The sequence below is a fragment of the Lutra lutra genome, chromosome 9, assembly GCF_902655055.1.
Source record: "Lutra lutra chromosome 9, mLutLut1.2, whole genome shotgun sequence".
Classification (NCBI taxonomy): Eukaryota; Metazoa; Chordata; class Mammalia; order Carnivora; family Mustelidae; genus Lutra; species Lutra lutra.
Window position 1 is genome coordinate 143,390,039 of NC_062286.1, and position 24,977 is coordinate 143,415,015.

The 24,977-nt window shown below is 64.3% G+C and overlaps 1 protein-coding gene across 1 annotated transcript in view; it reads right to left on the minus strand.

The window, feature by feature from the left end:
* Positions 1-11,602: 11,602 nt before the first annotated feature.
* KCNQ2 (potassium voltage-gated channel subfamily Q member 2) overlaps positions 11,603-24,977 on the minus strand; it is a 52,573-nt gene continuing 39,198 nt past the window's right edge. The window contains 6 exon segments of the mRNA XM_047744193.1: positions 11,603-17,368; positions 17,788-17,911; positions 20,466-20,573; positions 22,714-22,845; positions 23,153-23,261; positions 23,855-24,078. Coding sequence (XP_047600149.1) covers positions 16,676-17,368; positions 17,788-17,911; positions 20,466-20,573; positions 22,714-22,845; positions 23,153-23,261; positions 23,855-24,078 — 1,390 coding nt within the window. The 3' untranslated portion in view covers positions 11,603-16,675.

A 24,977-nucleotide genomic window follows, 5' to 3' on the forward strand; every position in this document is an offset into this window, starting at 1 on the left:
GAGCCGAGTGCCTGCTGAAAGCCACTGGGTCTCCTGCCTCACGCCCATGACCTCCCTTGTTCCAGAGGACAGCCTGAGAACAGGGAAACTGAGGCACGGGAGGGGGAAGGAATCTTCCCACATAGCAGCCATAGGAGGGGATTGCACGGGCCGGCAACAGCCACACCCCCTCCTAGGGAAACGGAAGCATCCCTGGGACAGCCCGGCCGGCGACAGCCCCTCTGAGTGGGGGCCCGGGACAGGCCCTGCTTCTCCCTTGCCTCTGCTCCCGGCGCCCTCTCAGTGGGGCCGGCTTCCCTGCTCAGGCCGGGCGGCGCCGTCCGCCTCCTGGTGAAGTGGCTTTTCTGCAGCCGCCGATCTCCCATCTGCCGGGCGGCCCTGTCAAGGCGAGGCGCTCTGGCGTCCCCACGCAGAGCACACCCAACACCACAAGCAGAAAGGCTCCCGTCGGCGCCCGACGTCCTTTCCCCTGGGCAATGCCTCGCTGGGATTACTTCAGACATACACGGGCCCTACGTTTCAGTTTCTGATCGTAAAATCATTATTTCTGATGCGAGCTTCTCAGCCCACAGACACTGCTGGAATTTGGCTGAATAAAAATGGGGACAACTGATCTTCCACCATCCCAGGCCCGGGCCAGCCTCTGCATTCCTCCCTCCCTCGCTCTCACTTCTGTTCCATCCTCCTTCCAGCCAGCACTGGACAAAGTGTGTGGGGACACATGGGGCGTCTTGGTGCTCCAAAAGCATCTCGGGCTGTGGAGCACCGGGCTCTGACTCGCAACTCCTGGCTTGGAGAAGACCTTCAGGCGGGGAGGAAGGGCAGGGGGAAGCCAGGAGCTGGCGCGCGGGGCGGGGGGGGGGGGTGCTGTCCTTGATGCTGACCCCGGTGCTGACCTCATCTGCTCACCCAGAGAGGGAGACGGAACAAGAGGCTGACCTGTAACCAGGACAGGGTGCCTGACAGCGACGGCCAGGTGGCAGGGAGCAGAAAGGAACCAGGAGTCAGCCCCACAGGGGAAGCCTCCTCGGGGGGCCAGGCCCTCCTGCGCTCCCTGCGGCAATCTGAAAGGCTCGTCACCACACACAATGTCTGCCTTTCCACAGCCCACTCCTGCCCAGTCCACTCACCCCAGACCAGTTTATTCAACCCCATAGTCTTCAGGCAGCTGAGACATGCACAGCTGTGCCCTGCAGCGCGGTGGTGAGGTTAGAGTAGGGTTCTGTCGTGAGGGCCCTGATGTCCACCTGAAGGGAGGCTAAGGCAAGAGCACGGGGGAGCAGGGGGACCAGCAGCCTTCCAGATGTGAAATGTCATGTTCTTGGGTCACCTGAGCTAAAGTTCAAACTCATTTGGGTCTCAGGGTCAGCCTCCTTTCCCCGGGGGGTTTCGACATTTATCAGAGAAAGGAGAAACTAGACACATACGCATCTGTGCACCCAGGGGTCCGAGCATCTGGCCCTCCCTGGTCTCCACGACCTTCAACTCAGAAAGGGAGCCGCTGGCTCCAGGTTTCACCTCCGGCCCCTCCCGGAAGGAAGGGACCCTGGTTTCCCGGGGGGACGGGGCTCCTCCTAGGTGGATCAGAGCGTGGACGGGGCTTCAGGAGGGACAGGCTGACCTGGAAATCTCCTTCCATGGGGAGGCCCTGTGTCGTCTGCTTTCTCAGCTGCAGATTCGGCTCCAACTGGGCATTTCTAAGTCAAAGCCAGTTTCAAGTACAGGAGGAAGTCGGGCCTCCCCGCTAGGCCCCTAACACCCGGCCTCCCGGCTGGACAGGCAGATGCAGATGCTTAACTCCAGAGAAGCCCCAAGGTCCACCCCAGGCTGCTGGTGGGAGATTCCGACTCAGCAGGTGCCAGGCCCTGCCCCCACTGGCTCCAGGCCCCCATGTGGCTCAGAGGGCCTGTGGCCTCGCAGTAGCCCTGGGAGGGAGAGCTTGGGGCCAGGTGGCAGTTCAGGGCTCCGGTCACCACAGGACCCTGGGCACACGGCTGGCTGGGGTGTGGGTCCTGACTGCTCACCGCTGTCGATGGCCGGCTCCTGGGGCCGAAGGGCGTGTGTTGGGCAGATGACTGCCGGAAGGAAGGATGGATACACTGCAGCGTGGCGGCCCTCTTGGCCTTATCCAGACAGAAGGGCTCCCATCCTGGGACTGGAGCTCTCACCTACCTCAACCCTGCCCACAGGGGGAGGGCAGCATGGCCCTACTGGCCTGGGGGATGAGCAGAGCCAAGAACCAAGAATCCCATCTGCTGTGCCGTCTGTAGCTGGACCCCTGCCCACGGTCACTGTATGGACCTGTCACCTAGGCCTGGCTTCTCCCAAAGGGGCAGTCCCATCTGGCCTTGACCCAGTCCCCTCCTGCAGCCCACGGTGCCCACTCCCTGGCCCAAGGCACCCAGGATGTCCAAGCACCCTCCCCCGGAGGCTTCTGTGTTGCTGGCGCTGCTGGCAGAGGCTGTCGGACTATCGGAGGTCTCTCTCGGCCCAATTTTCTTAAAAGGCACATAAAACATTTACCAGATTATTTCTTGCTGCCCGCAGAAGATAACGGAGTCACGTCCACAGCGGCCCGGCCCCCCTGCTCCAGGAGGTGACAGCCAGCCCACTGACGGACGGGGACTGAGACTTGCGGGGGCACTGGCCTGCCCGGGGGCCCCAGCCTCGTCTGCCTTGTTCTTCCATTTGGTTTCCTCAGTGCTGAAATGACTGAAAATTACAAAATCGGTGTTTCTTGCCTGTGAGCATTTCCACAGAGAAGTGGGGTTGGGAATTCTCCAGCTGCTCCCACCGCCCATGTCCCACTGCCTGCTGCTGGCGGGCAAACGCACCAGCACCCCCAGTCTCCCACGGCTGGGAGTGCGGAGCTAGGGTGCCCGGTGCAGACGACGTGGGAGGGAGGTCTGGGGCCACCCGACCCCTGCTGCTCACCTGGGCCAGCGGCGCCCCCACTCGACCTGCCTCACTTCTGCTGGGGCGGCCAGCGGTGAGACGGGCTCCCACAGCCAGCGGGGCAGGCTTGGGCAAGCCGTGGGCGTGGTCTGGCCCTCGCCTGCCCTCCATGCCAGCTCTGATCAGCCTCTTTGCCGCGTGGGGCTGGGGAAGCCCGTCTCCTAGGACAGCCCGGCTCCCCATGCACATGTGAGAGCCCCAGGCACAAACTGCCGCTGAGGGGCGCAGAAGGGGTGAGCCCGCCTGGCCAGGTGCAGCCTGGCCTTCACACCCGGACACTGCCCCTCCCCTGGGAGGTGGGGAACATGCCCCCTGAGCCTCACGCCTTGACTGACGTGGCCATGGTGACTTTGAATATTTCCTGCGTCTCTGAGCCCATGCGTGGGACCAGGCTCTGAGGCATGTGCTCTTGTCTGACTCTGGGGTCAAGGAGATCCAAGTCTGGGGGCCCCTCTCCCAGCACCTGGACCACCCCTAACTGTCTAGAAGCCCATCTCCACCCCGGCCCCCGGGAACACCAAGTACACCCCATACCTCACAGGGGCCAAGCTGTGGGGGGAGCCGTGGGGGAGGGCCTGTCCCCAGAGGTGCGGGCCCAGGGGGCGCAGGGCCCAGGCTGGCCTGCGTGTGCTTCTTGCTGCCACCGTGTGTGCCGGATGCCAGGCCCAGGATTTGACACAAGTGCTTGAGCGCCTGCCACGTGCTTGGTGCTGTTGTGGACAGTGAGGGGTTGCCCGGCACGCGGTGGCTGGTTGGGCAGTTCCTGTCCACCACCATGGCTGCCCGGGGTGACCGTGAGATTGCCTGGATGACCAGCGTGGCACCACCAGCCATCTGGTCCGATGCTCCTGGAAGAGTGGCCGCACACAGACGTGAGCACGGCGTCCACAGAGACACACCAGGTGCCGGGTCGTCACACAAACCCAGAAGCCAGGAAGCGGGGCGGTCGTCCCCATCACCCACAGTGCTGTCTCAGAACACGAGGACATGGAAGGGGAAGTCAGTGACAGAATCAGATCTTGAAACCTTCCCCCAAAATGACCCAGGAAAGAGGAAGTCTCGAGGGAAATTTGGAAATATTTTGCACTAAAATGAAAATGAAAAAAAAAAAAAAAACAACCTATCAAACTCTGTGGGAGGCAGGGAGAGCCCTGCTCGGGGAGGTTAGGGTCTGACGCCTGAGTTAGAGAAGAGAGGTTTCCCCGCAGGGACCTGAGCTCCCACCGCAGAACCTGCGAAAGGCAGGCAAGGCCTCAAGGAAGCAGGAGGAGGAGCAGGGACAGACCAGGTCAGAGCTGAGGTCAGTGAGGCTGAGGGCAGAACCACCGAGCGCTGGGGCTCTGAACACCCAACAGAAACCATGCGAGAGACTGACCCCAGGAGGGAAGGAGGGCCCCCACCGCGGGAGGAACGAGGGAGGCCGCGGGCGGTCGGGGGCTTAGACCCGACAGACGGTGCCCCCGTGCAGGTGAACCACCACTCCCCCGGCCAGAAGCAGACGTGGCCCCGGACCGTAACGAAAACCGCATTTGCAGTTATGAGCCCCTGACGAAGAGCTCAGGCCCCTGCGGCGTCCCTGGGAAACCCTGACACCAGACGAGGCCAGCGTAGTGCAACTTACACACTCCCTTTCGGAGAGGACACACTTCCCAACTCTCTACCTGACAAGCACAGACCAGAGCGTGAGCGAGTGCGCGGGACCCCGCAAACACAAACACAGCACGGCCCTTCCAGGCTGGCGTCCGGGCACGAGTCCGGGCTGGCATTCAGGACGTGCCCGCAGTCATCCCGCATGCGAACAGAGTAGAGATGGAAAGCCGCGTGACCGGCCAGCGCCGTGGAAGCCCACGAGTCGTTTGGCAAACGTCCACAGATGATAAGAGCTTTCAGCAAGCCTGGAACAGCCTGGCTCTCCGGCTTCTTCCCACCGCCAGGCTCCCGAGAAGACGCTGGCACGCTCCCTTCCGTCTGCGCCCGCGGGGGCTGCCGCGCCCTCACAGTGCGCCAGGGACTCCTTTCCTGTAAACCCCGTGATTTCGCGTTTGTGTATCTGTTGTTACCCAGCAAACAACCCCGGAACTTCGTGGCTGAAAACAGTGGCCGCCACAGGGATCTCTGGCTGTAGATCAGGACCCCAGACAGGACAGAACAGACACAGCCTCTGCTCCCAAGGGAGGGACAGGATGGGCGGCCACGTGTGAGCTCTCTGTGCAGGCGCCCCACAGCTTTGGGTAGGCACCTGGGCTGTTGGGGTCCCAGAACCTCCCCTGCGTGAGGCAGGCGTGGGTGGGACGGTCCCCCAGATTCTCAGTGCCAGATCGGCCAGCGGATCTAGGCTCTGTGGAGGCAGAAGGAAGTTAATACAAACCAATTCCAATGCAAATGTCAAGCCGCCCCTGCACTGAACGCTAGCAACTCGGAATGTCAAGGAGAGCCCCGCCCCAGCCGTGTGGCTCTGGCTGGTGGAGGGGACAGGGCTGGGCTGCACCTCCCGCTCCTGGGCTGAGGGCCACCGGCAAGCACAGACCAGAAGGGAGACAATCTCCGGACGGTGGGGAGACAATGCCTCTGGTGAGAAGGAAGGGCGCAAGCTGGGGGGAATCTGGCCGCCAGGAGCAGTGTTTGCTAGAGCCCTCCCTCCAAACCCAGGACTGCGGATGATGATGTCAGGGTCTGCTGAGTTCCTGCAGAAGACGGGAGCTGACAGGTGCAAGGTGACCTCTGATCCAGAGTGACCAGATCAAAACCTGCCCTAGGCTGAAACTGGTCATGAGAAAAAGCCTGAAGGTATTCGTGGACACAAACCCCCAGGACATAGCTGGCCTCTGCAGCACAAGAGATCTCCGGTCTGGAGTGCAGGAGGGGACAGGCCATTGTCTTTGCCAGGGAGGGAGCTGTGGGGGCCTGGCCTGTACGGCCTGTACGGCCATGGAGCCCATGCTGAGGAGCACCCGGTGACTAAACGGGCTCAGTGCAGCCGTGGTGAGCGTGAAAACCCGCCTGACGGCGGCAGGCGGCCCCAGCAACGGAGGGCAAGTGACCCGTGGTCAGGGGGCTGCAGGGCTGACCGTGCACCGAGTCAGAGAAGGTCAGGTGACATCTGGGGGCAGGGGACAAAGGCTGCCCTGAACTCCCCCTCGCCACAAGCTCAGCAGGTTTCCGAGCATTCCATGGTGCTGGGCACAAGGTGCACGCGGCTGCTGTTCCCACACTCTCGGCCTCGTCCCGGCCGGTCGCCCTCCTCATCCACTGGCCGTCTGCAGAGCTGCGCGACTCCCTGAGCTAGTCCTCACCTCCCGAGCCACCCCCTGGGCTGACTCAGGCCGTTTGCACGGGATGCGTTCAGAACGAGCCATGCGCCAGCGTCAGACCTCACACCTCCCTTGGCAGATGCGGAAGTAAGGGCTTGCGTTAAACCTTTTCATTTTTAAACTGAAAAAGAAATTACTTTTTGCAACTTATAAAACCAGATGATGGCTGCAAACAGGTGGGGATTCCTGAGGACCGAGCACGTGCCTGAGGACTGGGGTGCCCCAGCCAGAGACAAGCAAAGGGAGGAGACTCAGGAGGGAGGAGCCCTTCTGAGCAGAATGGAGGGGCTGCCTGTCACCCACAGGACACAGATCCAGCCAAGGGAGGGAGCCTTGTGCAGGGCCGTGTGGAGGCCCCGAGCAGGAGGTAGGAGTGGAGGTGGACCTGGCAGGATTTGCAAAGATGGCGGAGGGCAGGGAAGGTGGGGAGGGGTGACACAGAAAGAGAGGCAAATCTGGTGTGCGGGACAAAGAGGCAGCGAACATTCCGCACCGTGGCCCCTGGAAGCCCCGGATGTGACAAGGAAGAGTTAGGACTTTTCCCTACAGACACTAGGGAGCCATGGAAGGCTTCAGAGCAGGGAGTGCCATGGTCAAAGCGGCAGGAGGAGGAGGTCAAAGCGGAGGAGACTGGGGATGAGAGGAGAGGAGGAGAGGGCCATCCAGGTGGAGGGGGTCACAGAAAACTTCCCCGGGCTCGGTGAGACAGGTGCGCACGCGCACACGCGCAGCAGAAAGGCCTTCCCCGTGCCGGTGAGGGCCTTTCCTGGGCCTCACCCTGGGGTCCTCTGTGGTGAGCCCTCTTTCCTGCCTGTGAAAGCTGCACACCACGTGGAGGGGCCCTGACTTGCCTGGTTTAACAGCTGGGACCAGGAGTCCCCACTGGCTCTGGGTCCTGCCCCTGTCTGGTCACTTCCCGGCCTGTCCCTCCAGCCTCCGGCCTCAGTTTCCAGGCTGCAGTGCAGCTGGGTGCTCCGTGCCCTTCCTGAGGCCCAGGCCCAGCCTCATCCCTGCACAGGTGCTGGAGGGAGGACGCCTAGGCGCAGGTGGGCGGGTGAATTTCCCGGCGGGTCACACGGGGGAGAGGGAGGAACCTGGCAGCAGATGGGGTGATGGAGGGCCCCGAGTGGACGCGGTGTGCAGGGCCTGTGTGGAGAGGATGGGCTCCGGATGGTAACCAAGGCCAGGGCCCCAGATGAGCTCACCTAGGAGGGGCCAGCAGACGATTCCTAGGCTGTGTGGCCCTGTGCCCTGAGGGAGCCTCCACGCCCCAGGCCCTCTGTTCCCAATGCTTACACCCACCCTGAGGGCTACAGGGACTCAGGGCAGGGTAGGCGTCTTGTTTCTGTAACACAGGACACATCGCAGGACATTCTGTCCTGGAGACGGGCTAGACGATGTTGTGAGCAGGAGCAGGGCAAGTCCAGGCAGAGCAGGAGGGCGGGAGGAGAGCGCAGCCCCCTCCATCCTGCCGGAGGACCCCCACCACAGGCCAGCTGCACTCCCCGTAACTAGGCTTTCAGAGGAGAGGGGCGGGAGCTTGGAGCACTGTCCTCCGTCCTCCTTGGGGCCCGGCCAGAGCAGAGCCAAGCCCGAAGGGCAGGTGAGCCTGGCGAGCGGAGTAAAGGTCAGCAAACACGCTCGGCGCTCCTGTTGGCCTCGATGGCCTGGCTCGGGGTCCAAGCTGCGGTGCGTTAGGAGAAGGTCAGGGAGATTTGAGCCGTGAGCTCTCAGAAAGCCTGTAACCACAGGCTTGCTCTGGCAGGTCGGCCTCAGAGGTCGGGGGACGGGGGTTGGTGGGTGCCCCCTCTTGTGCCCCAGGTTCTGGGTCCGGATGAAGCCAGACATGGTGGCGTCCGAACGGGGCCAGCTTCCTGCCTGTGGCTCCCTCCCTGGGTCTCAAGTCCTCGAGGGCTCCCGGCACTGGACAGGCAGGGTCCGGGCTCACCAGAGACCCAGCAGAACGGCTGACCCAGGGTCGGGCCGGCCGCACAGGCCCGACGGGCCAGCCTGTGACCACCCCGCCCCCCACTCCCGCCCTGGCCTCCCCAAGGCCCCTCCTCCTGTCGGCTGCCTCATGGATGTCCCTGGCCCTGCTTCCTGTCGCACGATGAGCTCGTGCTCACATGAGCTCTTGCACACGACACGCACACGTGAGCACACACAGCACACGTGTGCCCACGCATCCACATGCGAGCACTCGCACACGTGAGCACACACAGGTGCACGCACGGGCGCAGGAGAGGCGGCTACTACCCCTCTGCCCCGGGGCGGGGCCTGCAGACCCTCTGGCGGGGCCGCTGGCTGGCAGGCGCTCAGAGCAGACCATATGTGGGGTTGTGTCTGACCACTCACCTCGCTCGCGCAGGGGGGAGGGGGCAGGACTGGTCCTCCCCAAGGGAAGGTTCAAGAATCCCAGGCGGGAAGCTGGAGGGTCCCTTGGGCCGCCTCAGCCTGCGTCTGGCTCCGCGGCGGTGAGTGCTGCCACCTAGTGGCGTCCTGGATGCAGCGGCTCCAGGCCGGGGAAGGGTGAGGGCACCCAGGGGACTGCGGGCAGGGGGCAGGGGGCAGGGGGCAGCAGCCCGGCACACGTGGGAGTCGGCATTCGCCCACCAGCTCCCCTTGAGCCCATGCCCGTCCCCTGTGTCCATGTGCACCATGTCCTGTCCCTCTGTAGACCATGGCCCCGCTGACCTTGTTTCAGAGATCATACAGCCTCGGGTGCCCCCACGACACCTTTGGACGCCTGCAGACAACTGCATCCTGCCACCACATTGGAGGACCCCGGGGGGGGCGTCACCGCAGGCAGGGATAGCATGTGCGGGGGGGGCATCAAAGATCCTCAAAATCTCGCCAGCCACTTGGGAATGTTGCTATCACCCCAAAGTCATCTTCCATCCCCATGAGGTTCTCCAGGGCAGGAGGCGGGGAGAGCAAGGGGGCAGGATGAGGAAGGGACCGTGTGAGCAGATGACCACTGACCTCCCTCAGTCAGCACCCCTGGGAGGGAGAGCTCCGCTGCCCAGGGGTCTGCTGTGGCCCCCACCCTCTGTTCCATAGGCATCCCCTTCCCTGTGTCCAGCCTACAGCCCCAGACCCTGCTTCACCCCTTCCCCCCGTCTCCCAGGCTGCCCAGATCCGACCCAAACACCTGCAAGCCTCCCCCACCTTCCCCACAGAGAGGCCCCAGTCCCCAGGCCCGGACATGGTAGCCCACGGGCCCAGGAGACAGCCGGAGGTAGTTCCGTGCCTGGCCTACCTGGAGGGTGGAGAGATGCACACAGACCTTCTCAGAAACCAAGACAGCCACGGCAGGGACCCCAGAGGTCAGCTCAGCCGGGGCGGTTCTCCTGCAACTCTGGCTACTTCCCCAGGCGGGCTCTAGGGCCACCTACCGGCCCCTACTTACCTCCAGCCAGGGCGTCCCCAGCTCTCCCACTACGGTTTTCTCCCCTCGGGAAATGCCACCTCACAGGGGTGTGTGCATGGCCTGATACGCAGGGGTGCGTAGCTGTGTGGGAAGGAGAGGACCACTGGGTCACCCTCTGCCCCGCCCTTCCCCACTCTGCTCATCCTGTGGTCTGGCAGCAGGGCCGGGAGCCCAGCTGGGAGCAGAACATGGGCTGGACGGGTTGCTGGGCACAGGCTGCTGGACGGCCCCTGTACAGATCCCTGGTGTGGCCAGGCACGTGGCATGAAGACTGCATTTTCCCATCTTCCATACAGACTGTGACTGGGTCTTATCCTATAGAAGGAGGCAGAAGCCTCACGCGCGCGTGGGTGTGTGACTTCAGAGACTGGTCCCTAAAAGGACAGGGTGCCCTGGAATGAAGATGTAACAGTTGGACTCTAGCAGTCACTTTGGTCCATGAGGTGACCCTGAGGAGGAAGTCCTATAGGACAGAGAAACAAATCGGGAGGGTCCTGGGTTCCTGGCCCCATAGGTCTGCCTCCCACACTCGTCCACACAGCCTCCCTCTGGACGTGGAGGCCATCAGAAACAAAGGTGAGTCTACTCTGGGGAACCCATGCTTATGTAGGGCCTCTCTGTTAATCGCAGCCAAGACTAACCCTAATCCTAGGTAACAATTCCGGAGAAACGGAGACCAATTTCTCAGCACAGAGAAATAAGGCAGCTGCTCCAAGATCATGGAATGCAAGCAATGACCTTCTCCTGCGGCCATGGAGGGGGGATAGAGGTGGCCTGCTGCCTCGCTCTATGGCCTCTTCTACACAGAGCAGAGGGACAGTGCCAGGCCCCCTTGAGCACTCCGAGGCCTAGGTTCCTCACCAGCACCCCACCAGCTACACAAAAATCTGGGCAGGGTGGACTGTGCTGGCCCAGGCACCCCAGGTTCATGAAGCACAGGTTCCAGGTTTCCCAGGACAGCTCTAGTACCCATGGCCACTTGGTACAGCAGAGCCTGGCAGGGGACACAGCAGAACAATCAGTGCTGAGGGGAGCAGAGATGAACCCGGCAGCTGACCCTAGGCCTGCAGAGAGGAAGTCAGCTATACCTGGAGCCTGGGCCAGCTCTCCCCAAAACCTGGACACCTCAGCCCAGAACTTTCTGGAAGTCTCACAGCACAAAGACCTCTGATGGGTGGCCAGGCCCTGACAGAGGGCCAAGGGGACCGCGAGCCTTGAGCCCCACTGAGGTCAGCAAATCTGGGCGCCCACCTGGGACAGGGTGCTGCGTCTCAGCCCCTGTTCACCAATCTGCCTGCTCCACTGACCCCCGGGAAGGGCCCAGGAGCTAGAAAATCCCAGAGGGCAGGGGGCAGCCATAGCAACCCAGACCTCACTGCGGCCGGCCCTCACCCAGGACACTGCAGGGCGGGAGACAGGACAGCTGTGCCCACCCTAACCTCCAGCCCCTCTTCCCACGGGGCCTGGGCAGTGGCTGGCAGGGAGAGGACAGCAAGAGTCAAGGGCACCGGAGCCCCATGCCGAGGGCCGGCAGCACAGTCTGCCTCTGCACCGGACCCACGTGCTTGAAGCTTGCATCCAGGAACCGGGTCTGTGTCCGGGACCAGAGGGCTCACCACCCCCAGCCAGCGGCTCCCTTCCCCGGATGCCCGCTGCTCCTAGAGACAGAGAGAAGGGCAGCCGGTGGGAGCCTTGGCAGACTCGGGCCCGGGCCCGGGGCGAGTGAACGTGAGTCCCCACGGTCTGAAGCCGCCAGCACGAGGCAGTGACGGACACGGACAGAGCCACACACCTTGACCCTGGACACTGTGTGTCCCGCTTGTCCCTGCCCTGGGAGCACCCCCACCCTGAGACCCCAGCAAGGCCCTAGAGACGGCGTGCAAGACGGAAAAGGCCACACACCGTGCAGGTTGAATCACTGTGTTTTACTAAGTGCACAGGTCCCCTGGGCTTCCGAACAGGTCCAATAGAACTTCCCGGAACTTTTCACATGCGTCCCTGCTGCTGGATTCCACCCCTGAAGCCGCCGGGCAAACCCAGGCCGGGCCCCATTCTCGGGGACGAGTGTGAAGCGGACAGTGAGTTGAGAAGTTAGTGTCTCGGCTGGTCCGTACAAAACTAGAGTTCATTCCCTGGGCGTCTATCCCTAGAAGACGGACAATGCGCGAGTCGAGGGTCGAGTGTGCAGTGGTGACACATTCACGAAACAGGCCCAGCGGCTGTGGGGCAGGGGTGCATACGTGGTCGGAAGGGCACGTCAGTACTGAAGGCAAATGAAGAATTCTTTGGAGCATGAACAAAGTGCAGATGGCCAAGGCAGCAGCACGGGCGGGGGCCGCGGGGCAGCGAGTGGCAGGGGCGGGCGCGGGACGGGGTGAGGAGGGTCCCGGCGGGCACAGGGCCAGTTCCTGGTCCGTTGCCCGCTCTGCGTCCGACCATAGCGCCCGTCCCATGGACGAGGGGGCAGGGTGTGGTGCCGGGCAGACTCCGGGGGCCTGGGGCGACCTCGGTGAATTTCCGTCCACGTGCATTAAGGCAACGACATTATGAAACCCAGCCAGAGTTGGGCATACGGCATTGGGGGGCCGGGACACAGCGCCACCCCCCTGAGGGCCCCCTCCCCTTGCACCTGATCTGGGCGATCCCCAGGCTCTCCCTGGCATCCTCTGCCCGCCAGGTGTCAAGACAAGAGGCCCCCCCCCCCAATTCCTCCAACCCTAAGGGTGCCTTTGAGAGGTGGACGGAGGGTCTCACCTTCCAGGGAGCGTGTCTTCCTCGCTCTCTCTACCCTGTTTGCTGAAGCCTCTCTCCCCCCAACGTCTCCTTCTGAGGTCTGCCGTCAGCCCCCTCCCCTCACAAGATGGCCTGTCCAGCGAACTGTGACCACCGCCCATGCATGCTCCAGAGGCCACTAGTGTCCTAGCCTAGGCAGCTGGCTTTCCTGGGTTCCTTGGAGAGAAGAGAGTCACAAGCCCCCAATCCCACCATACTGCCTCTTTCAGGAAGCCCTCCCCGGCTGTCTCTCCTACTTAGGGCTTGGCAGGGGCCCAGCAGAGGACAGCTGGCCTGGGACAACACACAGCCTCTCCTGGTGCTGGAAGCAGACAGCCCATTCCTTCCGGGCCCCACCCAGGCCTCCTGCCCCTCGCCCAGCTTCGGTCCATCCAAGCAGGTGGCCTGAAGATCCGCTCCGGGGTCACAGAAGGCAGCAGAGGATGACTCAGGACAGCGTTGGTCAGGGAAGGGAGCGTCTGATTCTGAGCCATGAGCACTGGGGGGCACCAGGGGCACGGAGCCCCACCGGCTGCTCGGGACCCAGCCACACTGCTGTGGTGCCCCCAAACCCTCCATGGGCTGTCAGGCTGTCCCTCTGCACACCACGTTTATTTCAAGGGCTTGTGACATCGGAGGGTGGGACGATGTGTCTTCACTCTGGTCTTGCAGCGTCACGTCAGGGACGCCCCTGAGCCCACCGCTGTGTACATTATTTACAATTTGGGGAGAATACGAAATAGATACAAACATCAGCATTTCTACAAAGGCCTCCCAGGGGCCATCCACACCTCTGGGCTTCAAAAAGTGTCTAGAAACGTCTCAGGGCCGATTCCATCCACACCCGGCACAGGCAAGGGGCACCTGCTCTACGGAGGGCCCCTGAACGTGGGGCCAGTGGAGGAGAGGATGCCGCCCCCTTGGCTTCTGTGTTACTGTGTCGAATCGGTGACCACCGGGGGACTCCAGCCTAGTACGAGGGGAGAAGGTCAGTTAAGCCAAATCACCACGTTAAAGACGTCGACCGTGCCTGGCTGGCTCGTGTGCTCTGGGCTCAGGGAGTAGGGCTGGCCGCGGGGCAGGTCCAGACCTGCCCTAAGCCCGTAGGCTTCCACACAGCAGTCCCGGCAGGGTGAGCTCCGGGAGCGTCCAAACGGGGCTTGAGAGCAGACCCCACAGGTGGGGATGACGGTGGCCTTCCAAGGGGAGGGGACAGGTGGACAGGCCAGGGGAAGCCTCTGCCACGTAGCCAGGGCCCCTCCATCCTCCAGGGAGGACTAGCAAGGTCACGGCTCCGAGCATGTGGACAAGGGGGAGATGCGGGGCCTCAATATGCCAGGGAGAGAGGGGACAACACCCACATGGCCAAGGAGGGCAGAGGGAGGTGGCCAGGGCCCCAGGGTCACAACTGGACGCCCAGAGCTTCCCGGCCCAGTCCACACCGTGAGGTGGCATCCAACCGACCAGAGGCTCTGGACAGCTGCTGGGCAGCGGATGTGAGGCGTGTGGGACCCTGGATGGGGCCAGGGGGCCCCTCTGCCCATGCTGCCCAGGAGCCTGGGCACGGGAGCACCTGTCACTCCATGTGTCCATTCCTTGGGGCTTGAAGTGGGCAGACCCAGACAGAAAGATCAGACGAAAGGCCACGGGAGTCAGGAGCGCAGTGAATGCACGCGCACGTGTGTGTGTGCCCAGATGCGAGCTGAGTGTGAGCAGACTCCAGCCTCCCCCGGACTTCAGGAAACCCTGCCGCACCTGCCAAGGGGTGACAGCTGCCCTGAGCCCCACTCCGGTCACATGCGCCCCGCAGACGCCCCGTGACAGCACGGGCCTCTTCCTGCTCTTACCCCTCTGGAGGCGGGACCCGGGGTGCGCACGCTGCTTGGGCCTGGCTCTGCGGGTCTCAAGGAGACACCTTTACAATACCATCTCTCCTGCCTGTACCCGAAACCAGCCTCCCTTCCAAGGGGGCAGAGACTCCATGCAGGAGGCATCATACCCTCCCTGGATGTGGGACCTGCCGGCAGGCCAGCCCATCCCTCCCGCTGCAGCCTAGGGCACCCCCTGCCCCTCCGAGGCCGGCTTCCTTGGCTACCAAGGGCGCATGGCACAGGGAGTTTGGGGAACAGGCCCTGGAGCCCCCTCCTCCCAGGTCCTGGAGCCCCCGACGACCAAGACCCGGCAGCGGAGGGGTCCCCGTTGCTGGCACGGGGCCAGAGCTGGGGACGGATGTGGCTGTGCCACCCCGTGGTTCCTGCCTTGCCCAGGGGCCTGCAGCCCGAGTCCCCCGTGGCAGGAGGGTAAAGGGCGCCGAGCCCAGAGGCAGGCAGCGATGGGAGGGCCAGCCTGCAGGGCCACGACACACAGGCCACGTCAGGGGCTCACGGTATCTGCACTGGCAGGGACTTCTCACCACCGCAAGGCCCAAGGCCAGAGAAACACTGCCCTCAGGAACACAGTTCATCAGCATGAGGGAAAACCAGCAGAGCTCCAGAACGCCTCCCCTCCAGGCCGTGGGGCCACTCACCTCCACGCCTGCCCCTCCCCAAGGCTGGGGACGGGGGTGTCCTCATGCCGGGTCCCTGACACGAGCAGAGGTTCCCAACTCTGAGCCTTCGTCCTCCCGCTCTGGGCGCCACCCTTGGGCGAACACAGGCTGGCCCAACCTCTGGCTGCCCGTCAGGCAAGGAGGTGCCCAGAGCAGGATCAGGGGAAGGGGCAGCGCCCGCAGCCATGGCCCCGCCTGCTCAACAGACACGAGTCCCCAAGGAGAGCTGCAGGACCCCAGGCCCAGAGCCCGGGACCCTCAGCACCGCTTCCTGGGCACTTCCCAGAGGACAGGAGCGACTCTGTTACTGGCCACTTCCAGTCCCAGTCGCAGTGGGGCTCTCCCGAGAGGTAGGTTTCAGGGGAAGTCGCTCCACAGCGGGCTTGGCTGCGCCCAGCCCTAGTGCACACGAGGTCACCACCTCAGAGAGCGCCAGGTGACCAGACCCGTGGTCCCAACTGCCAGATGCCTGCACACACTGAGCGCTGAGTGCCCAGAAGGGAAACCCCACAGCTGCTGTCCCTGGGGCCAAGGGGCCTGCCCCAGGAGAGATGGGGGTGCCTGCTCCTTGAGGCCCAGGGTGGAGATGGGCATCCTTGACTCTTAAGAAGTCCCAGCCAAGGGACAGGTCAGTGGAGAGCAGGTGAGTGGACGGTCAGCTCCAGTGGGGACAAAAGAGGCTTCCTACAGGAGAGAGCTGCTTGAACCCTGCAGAGGGAGGGGACCCCACAACCCTCAAGAGGCTTTGAAGGGTTTTCCCAGGCCTTAGAACATCATTGTCCTGCCCCGGTCCTGTCAAGGCCCCAGGGAGGGACCAGGGAGCCAAGACCCCCAGTGAAAGACACCATGTGAATCTGGTCACCAAACCCCTGGCCCTGGGACCTGGAAACAGGAGCCCAGCCTGGCTGTGCCCCAAGCCACCCAGCTGCACACAGGTCTCCTTTCAGAGCTGGTCGTGGCCTGGTGGCTGGTGCCCAGCCTGAGCAGAGCAGACAGAACACGGGCTGCCCATCCCCAGACCTCCTGTGGCTGTGGGAGCCTCTGAGGACCCTCTTCCAGAGGCCTAGGGAGCAGCCCCGGCCCCCAGGAGCCCACGCTGGGAGGTGCTGGGGCCTCACCTCACCCCTTCCTGTCCAGGCCAGCATTCTGGACTCGGGACTGGTGCGGACCCGGGGGTGGGGGGAGGTGGTGCTGACCAGCAGCTCTCTGGAAGACCGCCCATCACCATGCCTGCCGTGCGGGGACAGTGGGGGCAGGGACCGAGGGACAAGGATAAGCCACACTCAAGGGGCTAGCCGTACCTCCTGCAGCCGCAGGCACAGGCCGTGGCTCCCTCCCCTCTAAGCCTCAAGGCCACCGACCCTCCCGCAGCAGCCACCCTCACCGGCGCCCTGTGCCTCCTCCCCACCGCCGGGGGTCTGTCCTCAGCTGTCACCCCCACTCGCACCCGCGCCAACGGGCTCACAGTGGGCACGGCCGGCCTGGCTGCCCCTCGTTAGAAAAGAAACTCTTGTCAGCCTTCGCCACGTGAGACCTGGTGCCCCCCAGTCTGCCTTCACCCCCACAGGCCCCACCCGTGTCGCTCTGAGGAAAGGGCCTGGGAGAGTCCCATCCGCACACCTGGAAGGCCGAGAGTCAGGGAGAGGCCAGCGGGCGGCCTCATTTCCGGGGCCCGGCCCAGCCCACGTCGCCGAAAGGGCCCTCCCCGGTGGCGGAGCGTGGCGGGGGACCGCACGGGGTGCAGAGGTCCGAGTCCGTGTCAGACTCGCCCTCCGCGATGTAGGGCCTGACTTTGGCGCAGGGCGCGGCGGCCGCGCCGCAGGTGTTGAGGACGTCCAGGTTCTCCTTGGACTGGGAGATGCTGAAGCCGCTGAACGAGCGCTCCAGTTCCTCGTGGTCCACCGACGGGATGGAGATGGACGTGTCGCTGTCCCGCAGGGCCCCCTCGTGCCTCAGGAACTCCGTGCTGGCCCGGGGACCCCCGCTGTAGGCCGAGAGCGACCGCTCGTGGGCGGGTGGGGGCGGGATCCGCACCAGCGAGCCAGGATCACCCACGGGGGAGGTGCCGTGGCCCTGGCGCGGGGGGCACTGCTGCTGCCACGAGGTGGAGGGCGGGCACTGGGCCGGGGGCGCCGAGAAGTTCTTCTGGCCCGTGGAACTGGCTGAGCGGATAAGCTTGACGATGCAAGCACCCCTGTCCCCGTGCTCCCGGCTGTCCTCGGGGCTGTGGTACGGCGGCGCCGGCTCCGGCTCCTTGGCCCCAAAGTAGGCCTCCGTCTCCGTCGGGGGGATGCCCATACGCTGCATGTAGATGTTCACCAGGAAATCCAGCTTCTTCTCCATGGACAGGACCTACAAGGGGAGCTGCTGGACCAGGCCTGGCACTCTCCAGGCAGGGTGGCGGGGGACCCGGGCCGCTCCTGGGAAGTGGGGGCGGGGTGCTGGGCTCTCCCTGGAAGTGGGGGGCCCAGGCTGCTCCAGGAGGTAGGGGGACCCCGGGCTGCTCCTGGGAGGTGAGAAAGCCCTGGGCTGCCCCCACCCCCCAGAGGTCCAGAAGTAGCAGGAAGCAGACACAGCAGCTTAGCCTCTGAACCCTCCCTTCAGTGTGTGGTCCCTTTGAGCAAACCCCACAGTTCCTTTCCTTGGTTCCCAGAAGCACACCCCAAGTGCTTCTTACACATGGGCCCCAAGAACCCACACCCCAGAGAGAGCTTTGACCCACCCCTGGAGCCCAAGGCCCTGCCCACAGGGCCCGTCTCTGTGCCTCCTACCTGCTTCTCCACTTTTCCCAGCCGTCCCATCATGCTGGGGTCCTCGGGCAGCTCCGCCTCGGCCGGGCCCTTGGTGCGGTCCTTGTCGGTGATCGCTGGGCCCCGCCCCACGATCTGGTCCACTCTACCGGGAAGAGACCCCAGCCCCCAGCATGAGCTCGGGTGGGTGTGGCGGGGCCCGTGGCCCTCTCCTCCTGGGCCAGGCCACAGCCTCCCAGATCTAGGCTCCGGGCTGAGCCCAGAGCCGACTGGGGGGGGCACCAGGGTGCCAGGACAGGTGGACGCGGGGCACCTGGTCTCGCCCTGCTCGCTGAACCTGAGGGGCTCCCCTGCCGATCCAGTGGGCTGGCACATTAGCAAGGAGTAAAGTGCTGGGGATTGGCGCCTCAAGCCCCCCAGGTCCCCTCTCCCGTGCCCGCCCCACCCCTGAGCTTTACTCCTCCACAATGTGCCACAGCGTCCTCAGCCCAACGGGGGTCTGGGGCGGGCAGAGTTCCACGTGTGCGGCAAGAACATAAGCAGAAATGACAAGAGCCATGGCTCCATGCACACGGGACGGGGGTTGGGGCACAGACTGACAGGAAACCGTCAACGCACAACGGAGGGGCAGACAGAGCCACTGCCAAACGGGGAGTCCGTGAGTGCTTGCGTGGGGGCGACGTGTGTGTGTGAGCGTGTGTGTGCACGCACGAGCCTGTGCGAATGCATGTGCAGAACGCAGCTGCGCTCAGCTCCAAGGAGGCCATGGGGCACGAATGGCGACAAGACACACAGGTTTTCTAGAGGGAAAGGGGACCCAGCACAGTCCCTGCGGAGCAGAAAGGGCCACCGGAGGGCTCAGAAGGGGCCACCGCTGCGGCGTGGGCTCTAACACTCGCGCCGAGACCACAGGCACGTGGGAGCTTGGAAACAGAGACCCCGGCTGTCTGCGAGCCGCAGTGCTGAACCCTGGGCACTCTCTCCCAGCTCTCCCCCGGGCTAAGGCCAGGTAGCCCCGCCTCGTCCTCGTCCCTGGCCGGGAGCCCCAAACACATTCCTTGAGCTTTGGGGCGCGGGAGGGCACGGCTCCCACACCCGGGCAGGGGGCCTTGTCTCGGCGACCTTCCACACCAACAGGCTGCCCTGTCTGCCTCTGGGGGGGAGTGGGGCTTGCGGGGGGCTTTTCCTGCCGTTGCACGAAGCGGAAAGGGGTGGGGAGCTGCGTCAGCCATGGTGCAGCGTCATGCCCCGAAGAGCCGCGCATGCTCGCCTCATGCACCAAGGACAAGGAGCGACGGGGGACAGCGGGGGCCCTCGGGCTCCAAGCAGACGCTGGTGGGGAGCAGGAGGGAGAAGCGTTCTCTGGGGTTTCTGGGCGTCCACACAGGCACCGGTGCTCAGCGCCTTCACCCCTGCCACATGACGGGCCGCCTGCCTGGCCAGTCCCACGGGGAGCCTGGAGCTGCCACGGGTGGGGGGCTGGAGAGGGGCCTCCGAGGGGCCTGGGCCATCCCTTCCCCGGCCTCAGGCAGAGGAGTGAAGTTTAACCCCCATGTGCCCACGCCATCCTTCTGGCGCCTTCTCTGGGTGACCCTGTGTGTTCTCTGGCCACAGTGGTCCAGAGGCCTGGGGGGCCCTGAGAGCCGCAGGACCTTTCTAGCTCCTGGCCTAAGGAATCAGTCGCCGCCCCCAGAGCAGCACACGAGGGTGGTCCTGGGCATCAAGGCTGCAGAACACTGTCTGCAGCTGCCCTGGGTCAGGCCTGCTCCCCCTCCCCCAGGAACTCCCTTCTCACGGGAGAGCCGCCAGGTGGAGACGACTGGCGTGCCAACCCTCAGCCTCACGGGTAGAAGTCCTGGCGCACGGGGATCGCGGGGCAAACACACAGTCCCTCCATCAGCCGGCTTGGCCAGCATCCCTGCTGGTCTCCGGGATGCCCTTGGGCCCCTCTGCCCTCCTCCCTGCCCCAGGGGCTCTGCTCTCCCCCAGGTGACCAGACCTGCTCCGGGGGCATAGGTCACAGCCGTCATCTGAACCATCCCAGGGAGGCAGAAGGCCCTGGAGCTTGAACTCCTCACTACAGAAACGACTTCTGCTAACTCGCCACCTAACCGTGCCCTTGCCTTCCTCTCTGCCCGTGAGCCAGGGCCAGCTTCGATGATGCTAATTCTGATGGTCGGAAATAAAGCTCCAAGGTCTCGGGCTTTCCCTGGGAGCCTCACCCGGTGCTGGGTGCCTGGCAGGGATGTTCCCATTTATTCTTCACGGAGTTTCAAGGCAAGAGAAGCAACAGGACCTACTCAGATCTATGGAGCAGCCCAGGTCAGCCCCACTGAGGGGAGGGCATTGAGGGAGAGCCCCAGAGGGGCTGGGAAGGACGCCACCAGCCAAGGAGCCCTGCAGCTCTGAACACATCGGATCCTCGCAGGGGCACCCCTTTGCTTCTGGCCCGGAGCGTCCCCCAGGCAGACGCCACGCGGGATATCCCTGGAAAGGAGCTCCCGTGGCAAGCTTCTCCAGAGCCTGCCAAGAGGAACAGCTCCGGGGCCCCCTGCCCTGCCCCCTCCGGGGCCCCGGGGCGCCACCTTCCCCTCGTGCCGTTCCGCGGGGGGTGCAGGACAGGCGCTGCCGTCACGTGGCCTGGGGCGAAGGGGGCTGGCCGTTCCACAGGCACAGGCGGGGAGGGCGGGCGTCCTGACCTAGGTGAGTACTGGGGCGGCCGTCTCGGAGGGGCCGCGGGTCCTTTGCTGGGGTGTTGCTTGTGCCGAGGGGTCGGAGGGGGTGGGGGGCCCACAATCATGTCTATCCTGGCGGGCGGACAAGAAAAGAGACACCAGCAAACGCATCGTGAGGCGCACAGAAGGGGGGCCGGCGGGGGACGCCCCACACGCAGCGCAGGGACCACCGCGCTCGCCCGGCGGGGGCTGCCTGATCTCCCCGAGCCCGGCTGCGCGCAGGACTGGGAAGCCGCGGCCCCACGGCCGAGCCCGGCTGTGCACAGGACTGGGAAGCCGCGGCCCCACGGCTGAGCTCGGCCCGCCCGGGGTGTGCACAGAAGCCGCTGCCGCCAGTGACGGGCCCGAGGACACCGGCTGTGGACGGCCATGCAGCTCTGCCGGCGACGGGCAGGACATCCCGGTTCCCTGGGCCCATTTGGGTCGTTTTTCCAGACAGAAAGGGAGGTGAAGGGAAGTTGAGGGCAGAAGAGCCTGGTGGACCAAATCAGCCTCCCTGAGACGTGGGAACAGCCCAGCGGCCGAGACACTGCCCTGCTCTCACACATCTCCGTGTGCACGCTCACGCGTGAGCACACACGCACACACACAGGTCTGCACCGTCCTCGCACACTCGCACGCATACTCGCTCACACACATTCCCACAGATCACACACACGCAACCGCACACACGTCTGTCCACACACACAGCACAGGTCTAGCTGGTGCTCCGGGGCGGGGATGGTAAATGATGGGCTTCCTGGCCTTAGCCCATGGGAAAAAAGGGGTCACCACCCCCCGGCTTCCCGCCCCACAGGAGCAGCTGCGGGTCCAGAGGGACCCTTGCGGGGCATCCCGCTGCAGGACTGGAGACGCCCCCCACGGCAGGCGCTCACTGACCTCCCCAGAAGGAGGACTTCCATCCTGCCGGGGGCTGGGGAGCTGGGCGGACTTAGGACCGTCGCTTGACTGGCCAGACCTTCTCCCAGCCAGGGCCCAGGATCCTGGGGCAGACAACCTACAGCAGCCCAGTTTAAGGGACCTGGGCAGGGGAGGGAACGTTGGCAGAACCGTGGGACCCACTTCGGGAGGGACCCCAACAACAGTCCCGTGGGCTCCTCCCAGAACCTGCAAACACATGTGCTCACACAGGCTTGCTTAAACGTGGCGGGGGGTGCACACCTGTGCGCTCTGTGTCATGGAGGTAGCGAGTGCATGTATGTGGGCACAAGGCTGAGAGTGACTGTGTGTGCATGTGTGTCTGTGTATCCGTGCATATACATGTATGTCGGTCCACGTGCAAGGGTATCCATACGTGTGTGCCCATGGGGCTGCACCCATGTGCGTCTGTGCCCTGTGCACACATGCATGCGCCCTGCGTGTGTCCATGTGTGTCCACGTGCATATGCATATGCTATCTGTGTGCTGACGTGCGCTTGCACACAGGAGTGGACACGCGTCCTATGCATGTGTGTCCACGCCTGTGGCCAGTGTGCAAGCAAGCCCAGAGTGAGCCAGCGGCCTCACACGCGCACAGGTGCCTGTGAGCAGAACACCGAGCGCCCCGCCATTGTCATGCCCCAGCCCTGCTTCCTGCCAGGGGAGGGGGAGCCCCCTGTGAGGCCAGGGCGTGGGCGAGTCTTTCTGCTCCCATGAGTGTCCTTGCTTCCCAACAGGGCTTGTGAACCTGCAGCCTCATCCCCAACACACACGCACACACTAGTGCACACCACACACACATGCACACATGACATGACACACACAGAGGCACATGCGCGCACACACACATGCAGGACATGTGTACGCACGCGCGTGCGCCCGGCACACACATGCACACACGTGTGCACACATGCACCCGTGCGGGTGACCACAGACGCCTGGAGACGTGCGCTCACGTGTGAGCGGTCACACGACACCCGTGCGCACGGGCGGGCGTGTGAGTGCACACACACACACACACACGCTCACCCCCCACAGCAGGGGCAGGAGGGAGAGGAGGAAGAGACGACAGAAATAGTCAAACAGACCACACGAGGACACAGCAGGACGCCCGCACAGGGCCGGCGCGGGGCTGGAGGTGGCAGCAGGCAAGGCTGACCACCGTGTGCCCCCTCTGCACCCCCACACTACACCTCACCCCCATACTGGCCCCCGAGAGACACCACCCCACTGGGGCCACGCTGGCTTTGGCCCAGACGGACCCCCGGGGCCGGGCAGGCGGGTGCTGTCTTGCCTGGACTGCAGGTTTTTGATACGGGACAGCATGTCCAGGTGGCCGGCCGAGTACTGCTCAATCACGTCCATCACGTCGTACGGCCGCAGGCTCTCTTTGAACTTGCGCTTGGACACCAGGAACCGCATCACACTGGGGGAGCACGGCCGTGAGCCCTGGGCCAACCCCTGCCCTGGGCCCTCCCAGCATCTCCCAGAACATCCACCGGTCGCATTGCCACAGTGATCCAGCCCCATGCACCTGCCACATCCACAGGCCACGCCCAGGCCCGGGGTGCAGACAGACCCTCGCCCCCGGAGTGGGCAGGGGACAGCTCAGACAGGGGCGGGTGCGCGGGAGCCAACACCAGCTCCCAAAGGACCCAAAGCCCAGGGACAGAGACCGCACCCCTCCTGGACTCCGCAGGGAGGCCCCTTGCCCTGGACGCTGGGTGCCTCACCACACGGCCCGGATGCTGACTTTGAGGCCCGGGGTCAGATCTTCCGTCACAAACTCGCAGTTGCAGCTCTTAATGTCTTCTGCAATGTCTTCCCCGGGGAGGCTTGCTTCTGGGTGGAAGGAGACACGGCCCATGAGGGGCTGAGCTTCGCCGGGGGACCAACGTTGGGGACGGCGTCAGGGAAGCCCCGAGAGCAGCACCCTGCGCTCTGGAAACCCACCCTCTGTCCCACCGAGGCCCCAAGAGAGGCCCACGTGATGGCTGAAAAGTGGACGGACGGGCAGACCCATGGCTATGGCCGCAGGAAACAACAGAGCATCAGCCCGCCAGAAACCGGCGTGAAGCCTGATGGTGGCCCGGCGTGGAAACACCTGGAAACAGGTGCACACAGCATGTGATTCCACATGTGAGAAATGTCCAGAACAGACTGGCGGTGGCCAGGGGCTGGGAGGGATTGCTAGCAGGCACGGGTCTCCTTTGGAGCATGGAAACCCCTAGAACGAGAGAGGTGATCTGGGCTGCACCGTGAATGTGCTCACAGCTGCTGAGCTGTTCGCTTGAAAGCGGCTGGTTTCATGTTACGTGACTTCACCTCGAAAAGAAGAAAGGGAAAAGGGAAGCTGCTGCTCAAAGAGGCTACAGGGCCCAGGAGGTGCCCGGCGGGGGGCCGCTGGACCGCGGGAAGCCCGCGGCCTGACCCACCTTCCGAGTTCTGTCGGGACGCAGCGCCCTTAATCCGGAAGGCCTGCCTCGCCCGGCTGCGGTCCCCAAAGCTCCAGCTCTTCGGCACCTTGCTTGGGCTGTCCTCCAGACTCTGGTCGGCGCTGGGAGACCGCCGGACGGTCTGGGCCTGAGGGGACCCCTTGCCCTTGGCAGCCACACCTCGGGGGCTGGAGAAGACACGGTCTTTCAAACTGACCTTCTGACTGCTCCCACGAGGGCCGACAGGCGAGCGGACACACACAGAAAGACAGCAAGAGAAGTCACTCCGGAAGGAACGCGCACACCCCACTGTCCGTTCACCGCTGACGCCTACACATGGAGGGGGGTGGTGGCAGGGAGACAAGGAGCGCAGGGGGTGGGCACTCCGAGGGCCACTCAGGGGCTCGGCCTGGCTGGGGAGGGGTCAGCGGACACTTAAATCACTTTCAGTGCTACGGGAAGGTGCCAGGGTCCTCTCCACACAGTCCTGTCAGGTCTCCCTCTCCAAGGTGATGTGAGGGCCTCAAATGCCGTGCAGGTACGGCTTTTCCCTGCACACCTTCTGTGGGTCCCTCCAGTGGTTCGCCCGCCCCTCCGTGCCCCATCCCTGCCCCGAGGCAGCCTCTTCCCCCTGCCACCTGCCACCTGCCCCAGGGTCCGGAGGCCAAGCCCCAGGAATCACCTGGAGGAAGGGTCTGGGCCAGGAGTGGGAGCCTGGGAATCACGGAGAGGGCAACTGTCCCCTGTTGACTCTGCAGGGCAGACCTGTCCAGCCCTCTTGCCCCCAGGGCCAACACAGGCCCCACGCCCACACACAGGAGGTGTCTGGGGACCGCAGTCCCACACTGCCAGAGAGACAGAGTAGACAGGCTCCCTCTGCCAGCCGCCTCGCAGGAACAGACCTCTGGTCTGAGGCCACAGTGGGGGCAGGGAGCAACGCTGGCCGGCCAGCCACAGCCCTGCCGGGGTCCCCAGGCTCCCACCCCTGGGCCTGTATCTCTTGGAAACTGTTAAGTCTGGGCCATAGCCAGGAGGCAGGAGGGGGTCACGATGGTCCAGGTGCTGGCCAGGCCCAGGGACCCGGCGGCCACCGGCCAGTTTCCACTGTCCACAAGCAAGGCTC